We start from the raw sequence: 18,603 nt of genomic DNA, 5'->3' as shown, positions 1-18,603 counted from the left end.
GATGTACTTTTCAAAAGCAGGTCATGGACAAAAATAAAGACACATTCTTGGGCTGGAAGAAGTAGGTCAGGTTTGGGGGGAATCATTTGGGAAAGCTGTTGTTCTAATCTTAGCCGTTTTTCTTTATTAACGTATTGGGTTTTTTTGCTTCCTATGTCAAATACTTCATCTTTTTTTATAAAGAGACCCTACACATTTTGTTTGGAGGGGTGGGGGAGATGTATTTCTCTGCTTTGGCTAGCAAACTTTTACCTTAACATTTAAGAAAGAAAGAAAATATGTTCCTAGTTTTCCATTAGAGAACAGCATAGTGGAAAGCGTGGCCTCTCCGTGCTGCGGTCCAAAAGGAATAAAGCTGCTTTCTGTCACCTCATTACTCTGAGCTGATGCCTTACCTCGAGACTTCTTTGGGGGATTGGTGGGGGAAAATTCTGATTCCACTGCTCAGATGATCGCTTTTGTGGTATCTTCTGTGCTTAATTGATTCATCTAATCTGGGGGAAATTGCATCCTGCCCCGCTGGTGGAGGCTGAGGGAGCACAGTTGACACATAAGGTCTGGCTTGGGAGCTTGAGGAAGCTGGGGCTCTTCCACAGCCATCGCCTTTGGAAGCAGGGTGGTGTCGCTCTGTAAAACCAAGTCCCTCAGTAACACGGTGGAGGACACCTCTACAGATAACCCCGCTTTTCCAAATACGTGCATTTTACTGCATTTTCTCCTTTTCCCCTGTTATATTTTTAACACTAATTTCTGTAACTGTATACCTTACATTTGCAATAGCAGAACATCTGATGCTCATGTACAGATAACCTGTGTCTCCTATTCACAGCTTCCTGAAGGACTGTTGATACAGCTGACATTTTTGTTTTGTTTCATTAATTTATTTTTCTTCCTATTTCCACATTCTCTGTTTTACAGAATATGATTCAGAAACAAAAAGGGTTCAAGATATTCTTTCTGGAATGGAGAAGCCACAGGTACGTGATCCAGAATTCCAGAATTACCCCCATACCAACCAGAAATAGCAAATACGATAAGCAGATGATGTCACAAAATAGTGGTCATTTCACTGTGGAAAATCTGAGTGTTTTTTCTTTATGGGTTGTGGTTTCTATGCATATCTGACTCATTTTACAGGGATACAGTAGAATAATATCATTGAGAGTAAATGTGAAGCATCCTTTAACTCATGGGTATTAGGAGGAGTCACGCCAGCTGCCTGTCTGCAGAGAGCTCCCACTACTGACAGTGTCGTGGGGAGTCCAGCTCCTTGTGGTGCTTTACATGGCTCCTACCCCTTCCCCCGGGTTTAATTTCATTTGTCACGAGCAATTTGTCCATAATCATGATTAAATTAAGCTAATTCTTTTGTTCAGTGGTAATCGCTGCATTCTGTGTTTGTCTTAACCATAAAAGCACATGAATTGTGATGGAAATTGAATCCCTGTGTAAATAACCGTAATGTTGGGTGTGACCACAATCAGGTAAGGTTGTTAAGAAATCTGGCTGTAAGGCCTTTGGACATGATGATTTTCAAATTGGGTGCATCAAATGAAAAACCAAAAGGGTATTGTGGGGGTGTAAATAGAATCCAAACACTTCAGGAGATTTTCTGGGAGAGAACAGAAGAGAGGAAAGCACAGCAAGCACAAAAGTAGCACGGGTTTATTGTACAGAGCGAGTTAGTGTTCTGTGTGGAGGGGAATCTGACTCTTGATTTTGTAAAATGCTTGAAATGGAGAATGTGAGCTGTCGTGTTTACATCTGCAGAGGTGAGAAGAGAAGCAATCTGAGCAGGTTAGCAGGATGCGGAACCTTCTGTAATGAGATTTTTATCAACCAGAGCACTTAAAGCGGAGAGCAATGCAACATTACCATCAGACAAACACTGATTTTCCTTGAATTATTTCAAAAGTAGGAATCTTTAAAATAAATCCCAAGCGTGACCTCCTGGTTCAGTGGTAATGGCATGTAGCAAAAGAATGCTGGGGATTATCTGCTACTGTCTCTGTAATTTAGACATTTATGAGTAATTAAACTCATAGGAGTGCCATGAACCATTAATCACTGTAATTGTGTGCATGTAGTCAAGTTATATGTGACAAAAATGTATCACATTATGCATAAAGTCAGCTAGGATGTATTTTCTAGTGATCCCTGTGCATATATGGCTGGAGATGCACTGAGCCATCCACCCAGCTGTCTGGGTGTCCCAGTATGAGACACCTCTCTAAGAACAATGTAAACATGCTTCTAAAGTTATCGATTTATTTAAAAAAGCCTGTTTTCAGAGGTAGTGTTGTTACAGGTTTGAGGGATTTGCAGCCAAGCTGCAACCTCAGTCATGGTTTTATCCCATTGAGAGCAAAAAATTAAAAACATTCTGTGCCTTAATTTCAACGGCAGTCTCCTGATTTTAATTCACACTGGAGCAGACAAGCAGGCATTCTCTACAGCAGACACCAGGCTGAGGGAAGGGAAACCTGAACCTGCGCTCAGCAGAGCAAAGCGCTGGGCTGCAGCACTGGGTCTGGCTTCCCAAAGGGCAGCCTGCTCTGTTGCCTTATTCTGCATCTAAACTCATATTTAATCACTGGGGTTTTGCCTCAAATTGCAGGATTAGGCTCATCATCAAAAAGCACAATCTCACCCCAGTAATAACCATGCATCCATTTGACCCCCATGTCTTTCAAACACTGCCCTCGAGGGAGTAGATGAATGTGGCTTTCAGTGTAGTTCTCACACACACAATAAAACCCCAAACCACACGATGCCTGTGAATGCTAACCTGGAATTTGAAAGATAATGAAAGTTGTACAGAAACATTGTGTGTTACCTGAAAGAGTGGAGGGGTGGATATTCATCAGCCTTGTAACCTTATTACAGCAGCACAGCAGTTGGGATTCTTTCCCAGGGGCTTTTAGAAAATAATTATTTACACCAGCAAGTTTTGATAGCATATAAAGCAGACATTCACTGTGTCAACTGAGAAGGTTTCAGAAATAATTAACTGTGCTTTTTGCAAGACACACAAAACTCCTCATAGAAGAACCTTTTGTTGCTGCCCGGCCGTGGGGCAGTGCTGGGCGCTGCAGGTTTGGGGTGGGCATGCAGAGCCTCAGCAGCAGCCCCACTTCTGCCGAGCTTGTGGCCAAGTGCTGTGCCGGTCTGACCTGGTAGGATGATGGTAGGACAGTGTCAGTGAACAGTTTCCTGTGGTAAATGGGTGATTCTTGCAATTTAGCTGTCCTGTCCCCTACAGACTGAAAGTGCAGCTCCAGCTCTGCTTGCTGTTGTCTGGAAGGTACTTCTTTTCCCAGGACAAAAGGGGCTTCAGGCTCCTGAGAGACCTGTGAATGCCTGCTTGCCACTTCCAGCATTCCTTAAGTTTATTTAACTTATCCTTTTTCATAGCGAAGCGAGTGTTTCCTGCTCACGTAGGAGTTGCCTGGTGAAGTGGTGGCTTTGGCATTAAATCAGATACAGAGGAGATACACCCTTGGCTGGTAAACATGACACGATAGTGAGCCTGTTACTCTGTGAGCAGGAGATAGGTTTATCTCTCCCCATGCAAGTAAATCCGCTCCCAGTGCTCTCTTGAGCACGCACAGGCTGTGCTGCCCTATATACCCAGGGAGTGTATGGTTTGCCTTTTCTGACTTTATCACACAGGCAAACTCTCTGTTGCTTTACTCCCTTGGTGTGTGTGCAGCTCGGGTTTGTATTTCGGGCTGCGCATCAGCAGTCAGCATGCCTGCTGTGCAGCCCTGCAGAACGCCGTGCCGTGAAGGCAGCTGGAGCAGCACCATGCCTGGGAGCTGCTTTGGGAACTGAGCCTCTGCATGGAGATGTGTGCATGCTGATTGCAGCATTAGGCTGACTTTTCCTCATGGTTAGTCTGTAGCGCCCTTTCTCTTCTATTAAGAAACGTAGAAAAGACTTAACTTTTTACAGATTGCTGAAGTTCATGAAAGGCCAAAGTTTTTAACCATATGCGGAATATACATACGTGTGTCCCTGTGGGTAGTCATAGAGAAAAACACTTCAATAGAACATTGGCAGGATATCGTGCTTCAAGCTCCAAGTTCGTCTGGATTTTTGAAAAACAATTATGCAAGCATATTTCCATGATAATAAAAGAAACTGTGTGTTGATGGGTTGAGCTAGTATAGTAGTAGTGTGTGTTTATGATCTTCTAAAAGCATTATTTCAAATATGGGCAGTTATCTCTAAGTACCTTTGTCATAATTTAATTCACATACAAACTGTTGAATAAAACTTATTTGTCTTTTCTGAAGCATTTGGGATTTTTGTAAGCTATCTAGCCTATAAATTATAAAATCTATAAATTAAAATCCTGAACTTTCAAGAGCTTAAGGAGAGACACCTCATGGTGTCACCTCCCTGTCAGTGCATTAAAAACACATTTACGGCTTGCTCAGAGAGAATCTGCTTGATATAGCACACTCATACACCATCAGAGTACTTTTCACCTGGAAGCACTGAGCTTTCATGTGAGGATGGTGTTCCACACTGAGTGAAGGCACTTGGGAGGCAGATCTGGATGATGATGCTGCAGGGTGTCATCTCTGCACTTCTTTCAGAAGATGTGCATAAAAATGCTGTGCAGTCTTTCCAAGGTAGCCAGTGTTCCCGTTGTTCTGTACTTCTCTTGAGGCTGTGGGCTGTGAAGGGGTTGTTTTCTTTCTTTCTTGGCTTGATAACAGAAGGCTGTCCTTGAGGGCTGATGCCACTGGCTGCGCTCCTCCTTCAGTCTAGTGTTATTTGGACCTGTATTGCTGGAGAAGTGCTGCACTGCTGGGCTGATGAAGCTGCTCTGTTCTCTGGTGCTAAGGTTTGAGGCACTTTTTCAATGTTTTCTTAAAGAAATCTCCCACCCATCTGGCAGTTAGATCCCATGTTAGCTGCGCCCACTGATGTCTGGGCAGCTGGTCTGGTGGTTTGCAACCCTGCCCACGGCAGGGGAGTTGAAACTACATGATCTTTGAGGTACTTTTTAACCTAGGCCATTCTATGACCAGGGATCATAAAGCAGTCTTTTGGTCAGGACATAAAGTGATTCATTTGTGATATGATTTTAAATTGATGTTTCTTTCATAGGTAACAAACATTCAAGCAAGAACGGTTTTGCTGTCATGGTCACCTCCTGCCGGCCTTTTAAACACGGATAGACACAACAATGGTTTGCCTTACACCTGTACTTACGAGGTTGCCTTATCAGATAAAGGGAAGGATGGAAAATACAAGATTATTTACAGGTAACAGGACCATTTTTACACTTCCTCTCCACCCCATCTGACCCCCTCGCTGCAGCAAGCTGGCAGGGTGCTCACCACAAGCTCCTTGTTGCTTTTCTCCTTCCCTCTCCTCAACACACTGCACTACAGGAAAAACTTGAGTTTTCTATTCCTTTCCATTGCCTTAGATTGATTAAGGAGGGAGCACACTGATCAGCCGGCTGCATTGCTCTGCAGAAAAACCTTGAATGCTTGGCTCCTAGCAGCCTTAGGTAAAAATTCGGAGGGATTTCTCCGTCTCTAATGTCAGTGATCCGCTGAGCTCAGCTCATGATCAAGTACAGATGGTGTTACGCCTTTCTTTCTTTCCCTCTAATGATGTCTGGGATAGAAAACTTTGAGTTGTGACCCTGGCTATAGTGAAATAGTTAATCCTTCACAAATGTCATTGCATAGAGCCCAGGTGGTACAGAGTCCATGGAATTCCCTCTTGAGACCAAGCTGTCTCCTTTCTTAAGACATCCTGTGGATTAGGGTATCCCTCCTGGTCCACTGCATGACTGCCCTGGGTAGTATAAACTGAGAGCATTAACCAGGGAGGTGCTGCCTGCTTCTCTCTGATATTTACACTAGCTGTTTGTGAGTTATCTTCATATGTTAATGCATTCTGAGGAGCTCTTAAAACAGAAAGGATGCATTCAAGTACTTTTTGTGCCTGCTCTGTGCTGCTCTGATGGCTGCACATTTTCTCCTGGTTATGAAACGTTGTGCATCTGTTTTAAAGCTGCTCAGAGTAATCTGTCTCCTGCTGCTGGCCAGTGTGCAACTGTTAGCTGAACGTGCTGTGTGCCCTGCTGTGACCAACAGTGATCGCTGTTACATAGGAGTGAAAGAAGGCCCAGCAATATGTTGAATGCATTCTCTTTCTGCAGAGAAGTGCACCCTTTTCAAAAGGGAAAAACTGAATTTACAGAGATTGGGCTATATTTAAAAATGCTTTTTAAAAAAATTGTTTTATTTTCTGAATTTCTGGCAGCCCAGCAGGCACGTGCTTTTTGTCTGATCTTGTTCCCATGTTTTTGAGACATGTCCCTGTATTTTCCCAACTATCTATGGAATATTTCTTTACGGCAGAGAGTTTTCCCATTTCCCATATGTTAATAAAACTATGAACAAGCCAAGCACTTACAGGAGATGATTATTATGTAACTAACTGCTAAACCCACACTGTAATCTTAAGAAAATGGTGAAGCACTGGCACAGGTTGCCCAGAGAGGCCATGGGTGCCTGGTCCCTGGCATCCCTGAGGTCAGGCTGGTGGGGCTCTGAGCTTCTGATGGAGCTGTGGGTTGCAGGGAGTTGGACCACATGGCCTTTATGTGCCCCTTTAAGCTCAAAGAATTCTATGAAGATCAGCAGTATGTGACTAGAGCCAAACAGTCATTTGCCAGCAAACTAACCAAAAGGAAAAGAATGTTAATTTCAAGCTTACCTGACACACCAGCCCAATTTTTACACTGTTTTTTTCCTGTTTTTTTTTCTTTTTTTTTCCTAAAATACCTGAAACTTAGTCCTTTTAATGTTACTGAAAGTTGTTCTTGCTATTAAAAGAGACGTGAATCTCTTTCAGTAATGTTAGAATATTAATTAAACATCTGCTTGGTATGGTCTTCACAGAGCGTGGTTCTGGAAGAGAAAACAATGATACTTATTGAAGCAGTTGTGGAAGAAACAGTGCTTTTCCTTCTGATGTCCAATGGCTCACACTTTTTAAAAAGTATTTTGAAATAATGAACGTGCAAGCAGTACAGAATAATGTTGTATTGATTCTGTCCTCAGCACTGAGAGGGTTGAAAAACACAGCGAGTTTTATCTAATGTCAACAAAATGTAAGGATAGTGTTGAAATAAATGGGTTACTTAACAGATTAGGATGATAGCTACCTTCTGTTACCTATGCAGAGCTTTATAAAGTTTTCAAGAACATGGAATGTGTTGACAAATTATTCGTGTATTGTTTACTACTATTGTTCTGTGCTGGAATTTCTGTTTCTTCTTTCAAGTCATAGCATGTAGGAGTCGCTTGTCACTGGAGAAGCAATAGTGGTGCTGAGTGTGATGCTGCTTTTTGTAATTAATTGATGTATTTTTTCTCTACAGTGGAGAAGAATTAGAATACAACCTGAAAGACCTTAGGCCAGCAACAGATTATCATGTCAGGTGAGTCACTGGGAATATGAAGATCTCTTAAATACAGTCTGTGTGTACATATAACAGCCCTGAAGGTGCTTGTGTACAAAAATGGGATACCTCAAGCTTGTTCAAAATTTGACTGAAGCAAGTCGTGTTTGGCCGCAAGTGTTCACCATTACTGTAATACAGATGTGCTAGAAAACTCAAAGGTACTCCAGATGATTTTTAGGTTTTCTTTTCTTCATAAACACTCCATGCTTCACAAAGTAAATCTGCTGACCTGACCACTGTAACTGTAGCATGCTTCACAAAGTAAATCTGCTGACCTGACCACTGTAACTGTAGCATTTATTCCCTAAAAATGGATTCACTTTGGCTTCTCTTGATTTTTTTAAACCATGTTTCTCTTTGATTCTAAAATTGTTTGTCACAACAGTTATTAACACATTCTCAATTCTGCTCCCTGCTGTTTTTAACACCATCTACTCATGCTGTGTTTTTTAAAGACTTGACTCATGAATTAAGGCTTCAGATTCACATCCTGCTCCCTTACACTCAATATCCTTTAAAAAGTTCCTTTCGCTCCTGTCTATTGTTTCCTTCTCTTTGTCTGGACAAGGGCTATGTTTGGCTCTTTCCTATCCAGGCCACTACTGTTAAGCTTTAAACAAGCACTTCTAAGCAAGGAGAGCAAACAACCAAACAAAATGCATCTTTCTTCCTCTGATACTATACCTTCTTTTTCTTCAAAGTTACTTTCTGTTGGTGCCTTTTGAAGTATTGCTCAGGTCCCTGAGTAACTTTGTCTGAGATGCTCAGACTCCCTGCCTGGGCAGTAGTTGCAGCCACAGCAGCCAAAGGATGGTAGCAAGGAGATAGTTGTAGAACACTGCTGAGCTTCCTACAGTAAGCAATTGAGTGTAGCTTTTAAAGCAAACTTCCAAAATAATGTGGTAGTCTTACAAAGTGAGGCGTTGAGACCTCATAGGATTTCGAAGGGTGTATTTGCCTCAGATCTTGGCTGGCTTGCTTCCAAATCAATTCATTCTGCCTATCTGCCTACCTACAGTTCCCTGTGTTTTCCTGCATGTTTGCCAAATTATAAATCATTTGTGAACAGTTAGCTGTAACTTTTGTTTAAAGAGAATGAGTGACTGCCAAATGTAAAAGTCAGACTTAAAAAGCAGCAGCACGTGTTTGTAGTGGAGGAAACCAATGCTGAAAAAGCAGACTGCTTTCTGTGACAATTTTCTTGTTAGTTGAAACTGCATTATGTATTAACAGCTACGAAGTAAAGAAATGCATGTGAGCAGCCGTTACTCAGCACGTTGTTCTGGGTCTGCTTAACCTTGGCAGCATCTCCAAGGGCTTCTGTTTTCACAGTGATAAGTGTTGCACTGGGCCCTGGGCACCTAGAACAGCCTCTCCACTCTGCAGAAGTGCAGGATGTGGGTTCAAATATTACTGTCCTGGTAGGTACAAAGATGATGGCATGTGCCTTTGTGAGAGCCTCTTGGTCCCTTTTATGGCTAAGGTGGGTGAAAATGAAGTCTTTAATCACATAAAAGTTTTATGCTACAGAAATTTCAGAGCCAACTAATTTCACAACCCTTGTTACCTTCTCTTTGTTTCTCAAGAAACATTCCAGCAGGCAGGAAGCAGCAGCAGAGCATTTAGTGACAGGGACACACAGGTACCATCACAGCTTCCAACTGGCAAAGCCAGCGGTGCAGCTTTCCAGTGGCTTGCAGAAGATGATCCTTAAACTCATCTTTACATATCTGTGTTTCCCAGAGATGTGCTTGATTCTCAGCCTTGCCTGTTTCCAATACACATGCACACAGTGTGGCCAGTTGCCAGCTGCAGAGGCAATTAATTAATTGCATTTGTTTTTACTCCTGACTGCTAACAGGTGAGCTATAAAACAGCACTAGAGCAGTTCTTGTGACTTCCCCCTAAGGTTTGATTCTGAGTAGGTGGCCATTGTGCATAAATTACTCTTACCTACTCTAAACAAATTTAGAAATTGCCCTTTCCCATTGAAGTGCACAATAGCTACAGCCAGCCCAGAGGTCATTGTCTGGTCAGGGTTGGAATGTTTTCTGAGTAGAAGACTTCAAGTTTGCACTTTCTTTTGCTTCATGGAAAATGTGGAGGAGAAAAATACCATTGATTTTTTCATTTTGTGTAAAGGTGCTCAGATATGTTTTGCTTTCATGTGTTTGTAACAGTTATATCCCTCTATGCTGGTATATAGACAGTTTGCCTGAAATCAAGTTGACTTCTATCACAGCAATGCTTTTGAGCTGTGTTTATCCCTATTTTTGTGTTTGTGTTAGTTTTAACTCCAAGAGCTCATTAAATATTGGCACTGCAGCTGTGTAGAAGCTTGTACTCATGGAGGGAGGTCAGCAGTTGCCACCACTGGACATGGCACATGTGAGTCAAGCGTGAACAGGGCATTCGTGTTCATCCTATTTAATTATGAGTTCATGCTTTGTTATCTTCTGAGGAGCATTTTTTGCACAGTGTGCAAAATGACACAGTAGCCAATGAAATAATTTCTCGTGGTAGAAAGAAAAGATGATGGTAACCCAGTGGGCAAGGGGAGTTGGTGCATAAGATGCTGTAACTCTCTTCTTCGGCTGTGGATTTGTTTGGATATTTGTACCAAGTGAAGCAGATAGCCACTGTTTTGTGAGAAATCTGTCATTGGTGGACAGTATCGTGGATGCTTTGGTAGTCAAGTGTTATGGCTGAGGCAGTCCTTTCTAGTCTGGTCAGCAAATGTATAACCCAATTCCATGTGTCCATTTCCAGGGTGTATGCAACGTACAATTCAGTAAGGGGTTCCTGCTCAGAGCCAGTAAGCTTCACCACTCACAGCTCAGCACCAGAGTGTCCCTTCCCACCCAAGCCCTCTCACAGGACCAAAAGCTCCTTAACCTTACAATGGAAGGTAGGTAATGCTTGGGTCAGAGTGGGCACTCACAAAATCTGAGGAAAATACAGCATGCCAACATAACTGTAAAACATAACTGAAAATGAGACAGGCGTTTTTCAGTAAAGGACATGAACTTGCTCTGCTCTGACAAATCCCTCCCTGTGCACTGACTTGACTTTTAAAATGTATGTGTTTCATTACATTCCAGCTTCTTCTCGTTAGTCGTTAAGAGGCTGCCAAGCTGTGTGCTTTAATTTTACTTTAAACTGCAGTCATATGCTTGGGGGCAGAAAGTAGTTCTCTTATTCCCAAAACTGCCTTTTGTTTGTTTTTGTTCATAGGCGCCCATTGATAATGGCTCAAAAATCACCAGCTACCTTCTAGAGTGGGATGAGGTAAGCAACAATCAGTTGAAATAAACACGTAAATAAATGGCACTCAGGCTTTACAAGGATTTTCTGAGTAAAGAAAATTAATTAAATAGAGGGGAAACTAGAAGTAGGAAAATGAAATCCTGATGACAGTCGGTAGAGTTGGAATTGTGAAAGGAGCAGTGAGGGGAATGCTTATGATTTGGTGTTTTATGAAGAGACACTATTTACTGCTTCTGTCCTCTTGAAATTCAATTTTTTACTGCATGGTGTGCCTAATTTTTCAGTTAGCATTACTTATGTAACTGCTTGCATTGTGATATATCTTAAGAGGTCTGTTCATGGTCACATTCTTCTGGATGGTAAGTGCAGAAGGAAAAACACTGTTCCTGCCTCAAGGGCAGCAGGACATGATCATGGAGACCTTTGTGCAGAAAATGTACTCAAGCTTAAAGTAATGGTATCCTTTACACAGTGACTTTTAGTACTCTTACAGACACCAGGGAAAATTGTGGTTTTCTGCCCCAAAGGTGTCTTAACTTACAGCATTAGTGAGCAGCGTGCCACTGGGGAGAGGGCCAAAAGCAAGGGGTGTGCAGTGCTGCTTGCTTGAAGTGAGTTCTGGTTGCAAGTCCTCCCTCCTTCCCCTGATTCCTTTATGCCTTTTTGCCATTGCACAAGTCATGTTTTTGCAGAAAGCGTGAGTCAGTGGTTATCATCTTTGAAGGAAAAATGTATTGGTGACAGAAGGCTTGGGCAACACATTAAAAATAAAACGTGATGAGTCAGGAAGTGAAGAGTGTGGAGGGGCGTGTAGTTGTTCAGTCTGAGAAACATCTCTTGGGTTTTTAATATTCTAAAAATAATATTCTAAAGGGAATAGTCTGCTATGAACAGTTCTCCATCATTTCACTAGTAATATGTTCCCAGATCGGTCTGCTACATGTTTGGCATTTGGAACCACCCGCTGTGCAAACATTTACTGGATGCACTATCACAGCAAGTGGGACCTTCATGATGAGAAACCCGCTGAACTAAAATAAAACAATAATTCCAGAGCGGCTGGCTGCCTCTCTCTGCATAATGGAAGGGGAAAGGTTTTCAGTGAAGAAGAAAAAAATGGAGTGTGAGGTCTGGGAAAGGAAATAAAAAAAATATTTCTCCAGAAGGACAGGCCAGGATAATCCCATTATACATTCTGTGACATCTTGATTCTGCAGTTTTGATCTCTTGCAAAGCTTCCATTAGCTGGGAAGCCATGGGAACATAACAACACAGAGGAATGAAGGAGTGGAGGAGGGAAGGGGAGAATGTGAAGATTTGAGGTGAAGGACCAACAACAGAACATTAATACAGTGCACATATTTTCAATGTTAATTTTGTCCACGTGGTGCCCAGTTGTATTTTTTATGTGTAACAGATTGCTCTTGTCCTTTCAACCTTTAATACTGAGAATATAACTAGAAAGATTGATTATGCCTCTTTTTCTTTCATGGGGCAAAAGTAGCTTGTTTTAGACCAGAGTATGCACCAGTGGCAAAGAATGCAGGAATCCTGTTTGCCTTTGCCCATCTACTTTGATTACCTTGTTTTCTCAGTAACAGTCCTGAAATCTGAGATCCCAGCGGACAGCTGGCCAGCACGGATGAAAGAATGGCAGCCCATGTCATTTGTAAATGTTGTACTCTCTCTGCGCCACGTAAATTTCGATTAGGCAAATGCCCCAGCTTTGTTACAATGCCACACTGTGTCCTGCTGAAATCAAGAAGTAAATATGTGGAGGGAGAGGAGAATGCTTGCCAGGCAACAGCAGATGCTCTGCCAGAGCTCAGCTAGAGCAGCATTCATTAGCTATGGGGCACAGGATAAAATATAAACACAGGAAAATCGGTGATCGGAAGGAAATTAAATTGCAACTGCAAAGCACAGGGGGTATTGCATGAATGGAGAGCAAGAAACCTGTCCAATAACAAAGTTAGAAAAACACACCGAGATGGCAGTCTGCATAGAAAATGTGACTCTGCAGTAAGAGGTAGGGAGTGATTACAAGAAGCAGTGCATCTCAGACCTCACAACTTCCCGTGGCTGATGAATTGAAGTTTATAGTATCTAAAATGCAGCCAGAATTGGAGATGGTGTTGCTTTCCTACTCAAAAAGTAAATGGTTGCTGTAAAATGATGGCAGAAGCGTGGTGCTGTTTTACAGCCCTAGGGTTGGGTGAGGCTCTAAGTTGTTGGAGCAGGAGGACAGCACCTTACCCTGCATGGCTGCAGGTCAGTTCTGAGCTTTTTCCTGACCTGCGGGGCCTGGAAAATAAAGCAGTGGATAGACAAAGCTAATCCTGCTATTTCATCTTTTTCCCCCTCAGTTTGGATTAAATTGTTTGAACGGGCTGTTGTCTGTTACTTAGAAAAGGCAAATTCTTTTTTTCTCTGTTCTGGCGTATATCGTTGAATTACTGTAGTAAAGCCTTGCTAATAAACTGGTTTAACTTAAACTGCCTGAAAAAGCTGCAAGTAGCAGAGGGACCTTCGTTCTTCAGCAGAGAGCAAAAGGTCAGCAAATTGTTGCTCAGTTAAATGGTGTGCTTGGTAGCCAAGTTTCCATTCACTTCAGGGGTGTTAGGAGCAACCCCTCTTCTCCAGTGGTTTGAAATTCCAGGGGATCTGGATGTGCCCACACTTCGATTGCTGGGATTTGGCACCAGCAGGCTGGAAGCACTTTGTTACAGCAGAAATTGGGGAAAACTCCACCTTCTGTCTCTTCTTCTGCATTTCCCTTTGACCTTACGAACCTAAACTAGCCATTTGGTGACATAGAGCCTGGATTCATAATTCAGGGTAAAAAAGATTGATCTGAATAAGATGCATTAAAAATGTACGTAGCAGAACATCACTGCAGAGCTTATGCTTTCTCCAGATGCCAGCATTCATCAAACTTAGTGAACTGCAGTTGCATTAGAAATTGCCCCTGGCAGTGCTGTAAGAATCAGGCCTTTGTTACTAATTAGACGTGAAATGATCATTCTGTGATTGAGTGGTAGTAAATAAATGTTTCTCTTGTGCATATGGATGGTGAGGATACCCTATTCATTGTCCGTAGGACTGTTTCTGAGCCAGAGACAAGGGCATGCAGTGTGTTCATGCCTTCTTTTTGATCCAGAGAGCGTTGTGTTTTAATCTGTGGAAGAGAGAGACAGGTTCATTACCACCCAATTCAATTCCATATGCATGGAAGTTTATACTGCAATAGATGGAGATCATTTTATTCTGCCAAGAAGTCTTAAATGTCTTAAGACCAGCTGGCAGAGATGTGCTGACTTGTACTAGCTGACCCTCTGGTCCGTGTGCCCCAGCGATGCTCCACCAGGACTGGGATACACAGACCTCTGCTCTGCTCTGCTTGGGCTTTTAGGTGCGTGTTTGCCTTCCTGCCCTCTAGGTCTGTTTTGTGCCCGTGTCACTGCTATTAGATATGCAAGAGGAGATGTTTGGATAAAACCATTTGCTTTTTATATACACATTTTAGGGATGTTTCGTGAGTCCTGCTCTGTTTTCTGAGTGTTTGTATATACAGAAAGTTCAGCCACTTGCAGCAGTGCCAGCACAATAAATGCTTTGCAGAGATATTCAAGTGTGTTTATTATCACCCCTACAGTCTGCATCACAGCCTGGTGTCAGATCCAGTATCAGTCTGGTGCTTTTTATTGCCAGCATGAACCAAGTGCAGCAGTTATGCTGCCGTGGCCTGGAACAGATTGCCACCGTGCCTCCTGGTTGCAGGTCTGATGCTGGCAGCTTCCATTCAAGCCCTTTGCATTGAGGGCTTGGGAAGGGCTGTGCTCTGCTCCTGCTTCCTTTCTCCTACAGTGGCTCATCCCTTCTGACAGTGTCTTCTGCAAGGACAGTAGCCAACGAAACTTGCTTAAAATCTCTTTCCCATCATCTCCATCAACCCAATCTCCACAAGAAACTTCAGCACTGTTTTAAGTGTGCGTGTAGCTTCAAATGGAGCTGAAACAGCAGGAGAACCTTTTAAAATCTCTGCTAATACGCTGTGTTATAGTATTGTGCAAGTCTAATGAATTGGTGGAGCTAAATTGCCCCCGTTTCCTCGGACGGGCCCTGATGCCAGCACAGCATGGGCTGTCACTGTGAATAGAAGGCGGTGCAGGCTGGAGAAAGCAGGGCTGGGGAAGTCAGACAGTGGCTGCTCTCCCTCTGAAATTTGTGGATTAGAAATATTTGAGGAAATGATACAGTGTATTTTAAGCAACTTACGAAACATTATTTAGAGGATTAAAAGTTGGATGCTGAATATACAAAGAATAGGGGAAGGATTCTGGGAAAGCTGCAAGGCTCTTGGGTGGCAGCCAGTACCAGCCTGCCAGTTGTGCTTGTCCATAATTATGCCAGCATTAGAGCTTTCATAAATCTTGGGAGGGAAGGAGCAGAGAGACTATTTCCAGGCCATTAATGCCAGAATAATTAGAAATATCGGCCAGCCTATCCAATTAGTGCCAATAGAAGCCGAAATACCAGCCAGTCTGAGTAACTTGAATACCAGTCAGTCTCTGAGTGAGTCTTGGGGAATGTATGATACCAGATCCAGAAGAAAGATATATACAGTGTCAGAATTTGTACGATGGTGAAGTTGAAGATTACCAAATGTTAAAGTTGGGTTTTAACCCACCAGTCTGACCAAGTGGAATTTCCATGGTCTGTTGCTCTCAGTTCAGGTGCTGTGCTGCAGGTGAGGCTTTTCATGGCTTCCCTTTCCAGCCAGCCATTGCTGTACTCGTTAATCACGTGCTTAGCATTTGGTCGCTCTATTCTCTTGGAGAAAAAGCACAGGGAAGTGATGGAAAAAATACATCCCTAAGCACAAAGTCAAAAGAGATTAAATGTTTTCAAGTGCTTTGAAAGCAGCGAAGTCAGGATGATTTTAAACCATCAAAGAAAAATTAATGGAAGGCCTCTGAATCTGCAAGGGAGTGTTTGCATAAAGGAAAAAAGCCCCATTCTTATTAGTCCTGCCCTGATTAATGGTTATTTTACTGAAACATAAGATTAGTAACCGGGTTTTGTGTGGTCAGGGTACTGAGCAGGGTGAGCTGGGAAACAGGGAGGCCTCTGCTTTTGTTGAAAAGAATTTTTATCTTGTAACTATATACTGAAGGATGTTAGAATTGAAAGAAGTTCCACCCCTGAATTTATTTGGGCTGTGCAGTAATGTTGCAGCCAGAGCAGGTGGGTGAAGTTAAAGGAGAGCATCAGTAAAAACAAGTTCTAGAACAGATGTAGAATAGCACTGGGTAAATAAAAGTAAGTTATGGTTATTTGCTGCTGTGCTGAACGTCCCTTCAGTGCCTCCAAACTGTGCAGCGCTGGAGGTCTGTGTGATTGTTTTAGTTTGGCAAACACATCCTGGAGATTTACTACACGTGTTTTGTGGAGCTCTTGCTTCTGTTTTGCAATCCGAGTGCAAGGAGGTGGAAATGGACAGGGGCTGGAGAACGGTCTGGTGAAAAATGTACATCCCACTTGGGTATTTTGGGAGTCTTTAATGATGAAGTGATATATTGACCGTAGGAGAAGAATGGTGCTTGGGAAGAGGGGCAGAGCCCGAGGAGGCAGCAGCAGGTTGGGCTGTTCGAATATTAACTGCAGTGAGGGGCACCTTTGTTGGAAATAGCCCAAAACTAAAAGCTGCAGAGACGAGTACTGTGCCTGTCCCGTGGAGCAGCTGGAGCACGGCGGGCTGACAACGGGCAGCGAGAGCCCTCTGGTGGGTGAAGTGTTCCTGAAGGGCCGATGGAATCTGGTGTACAGAGAAATTGGTTGCAGGCTCCCGAGATGAATTTCACACCCAGCTTGTATGCCTTGAGGTTAAGGACTAGGATAAATTGCATTTCAGTTAGTGTCAAAAGTTGTAAATACATCTCATGAAGATAACCTGCAAGGAGGAGGGATCTGACAACATTCTGCATGTAAATGTATCAATTTAGGTAATGTAGCAGTGCTGCCAGCAGCTGTTGTACAGAGTTCTGTTTGCTCACTGCTTATATGAAAGCCTCTAAATCTAATATCATTTAACAGTTCTTAAAATAAGAAACACCCGGTTTTGTTGCATAGCTATCTGATTACAGACTCTGCTCTTTCTAGGGAAAAAGGAACAGTGGTTTCAGAGAATGCTACTTTGGAAGCCAGAAGCATTGCAAGCTGACTAAGCTGTGTCCAGCTTTGGGTTACACCTTCCGACTCGCAGCTCAGAATGACATTGGTACTAGGTAAGTTAGCCTAGGATGCACACTTCTTGGAGGAAAAGTGGTTTTTTAAGAGTTCAACTTGCAATGAAATCATAAAAGCAGACTTTGCTTTGTTCTGTTTTCGTTTTTTTCTCCTCTTTATGGTTTTGAGTTAAATATCTGATGTTTGGTCCATTATTAACACTTCTGCGTTCGTCACATCTCCCCTGGTGGGATCGTTGGCCTCCCAGGGAACTGCCCTGAGAGAGAGGTTGGCCGAGGCAGAGACTTCTTTTGAGGTGTTAAATGGTGTTTTGTGGTCTGTTTCTTATACAAAAAGAATACATCTGTTATGTGAAGTTCCCCCTAGGGACCTCTGCGAACCAAGAAAAACAAGCAAGAGGAAGTTGAGTTACAGATTTTGAAAGGAATCTTGATGTATTTATTTTCCTATTTTACAGCAAAGGTCCTCTGTCTTTTTTCAGCAGTACAGTCCCTTCGTTCTTTCAGGACTGGCAGGGCTGACCCCAGAGAGGATGGGCACACCCAAAGGCTTTTCTCTGCCTGTGAGCAGATGCGTTCAAATGAAAGTGGTGAGAAATCAGGCTTATTCCAACCCTCAGGGACCTCCTGGGGAGGCACTGCACAGCAAGGGCCAGCGTGTACCCAAGGAACATGGTGCTGTAGGGGCTGGGTCTGCTCGTGGAAGGGAGAGCAGGCAAGGAAATGCTGAGCTGTGAAGAAGCTAAACAACCAGTGCTTTTGTGTACTCGTTCATTGGCCTTAGCTAAACAGGATCCAGTAATTACTACAAGAAGGAAACATAAACAGCTGGCCTATAATGATGTGCTTTGCTGTGGGAGATTGGGTTTTTTTTGTCCTATCTTCCAAAATGTGAAACTCCTAACAACGTGTAACTTTAGAAAGTTACTGTATTTGTGATCGTGTGTTTTCCCTTTGAGATATGCTGGGGCTGTTCGTGTTTGCAGAGTCCCTCACCAGCTTCTTGCGAGATCACCTCCCTCCCTGTTTAAATATTTTTTCAACTGTTTCAGAGATGTGAGCTGGAGCTGCTAAGTGCAAAAAAGAAGAGTGCTGCTGCACGATAACGATGTCCCTGCAAAGTTCACAGTTTGAGAATCTCTTCTGTTTGCCAGATTTTTAAAATATTTTCAGACATGCTTCAGCTCTTCCCCCCTTTTTTGGTTATACTCTCCTTTTTTCTCATGAGTTTACAAAGAAGTGTGCTCATGTCAGCCACTGTGTGTTAATCTATGAGATAAGCACCAACAGCACGTGGCTTGTTTTTTATAGACAGCACTCAGAATTATGGCATGTTAATGTCATCTAACACTTCATATTTTAAGATGGTGTTGGCTCTAATGCTTGTGGATTTATCATCTGAGATGTTTTTCTTCTTTTTGTTCAGATGTTGGCTATTGGTGAGTTGTTTTTAAACTGTTAGGACGTTTCAATTCATGTTCCTGTGTTGTTTTTGAGAAGGAAGGCTTGGGAAAGGAGCTGTGGCTTCTTTGTGTGCGTTGCATTCCTATGATGAACTGACAGAAGTGCATTGTGCTTTAGAAACAG

At 42.8% G+C, this 18,603-nt stretch overlaps 1 protein-coding gene across 1 annotated transcript in view; it reads left to right on the top strand.

Annotated features, from left to right (window-relative positions):
* The window catches only part of FNDC3B (fibronectin type III domain containing 3B), a gene marked incomplete at both ends in the record, with an annotated part of 120,350 nt that overhangs the window by 63,066 nt on the left and 38,681 nt on the right, over nucleotides 1-18,603 (top strand). The window contains 6 exons of the mRNA XM_079539675.1: nucleotides 919-977; nucleotides 5,122-5,279; nucleotides 7,418-7,477; nucleotides 10,271-10,409; nucleotides 10,736-10,789; nucleotides 16,931-17,055. Of these exons, the coding sequence (XP_079395801.1) occupies nucleotides 919-977; nucleotides 5,122-5,279; nucleotides 7,418-7,477; nucleotides 10,271-10,409; nucleotides 10,736-10,789; nucleotides 16,931-17,055 (595 nt within the window). The remainder of the gene's footprint in view (nucleotides 1-918; nucleotides 978-5,121; nucleotides 5,280-7,417; nucleotides 7,478-10,270; nucleotides 10,410-10,735; nucleotides 10,790-16,930; nucleotides 17,056-18,603) is intronic.

The sequence above is a fragment of the Tetrao urogallus genome (genome assembly GCF_951394365.1).
Source record: "Tetrao urogallus genome assembly, chromosome: 9".
NCBI lineage: Eukaryota > Metazoa > Chordata > Aves > Galliformes > Phasianidae > Tetrao > Tetrao urogallus.
This window is presented reverse-complemented; position numbering and strand designations above follow the sequence as displayed.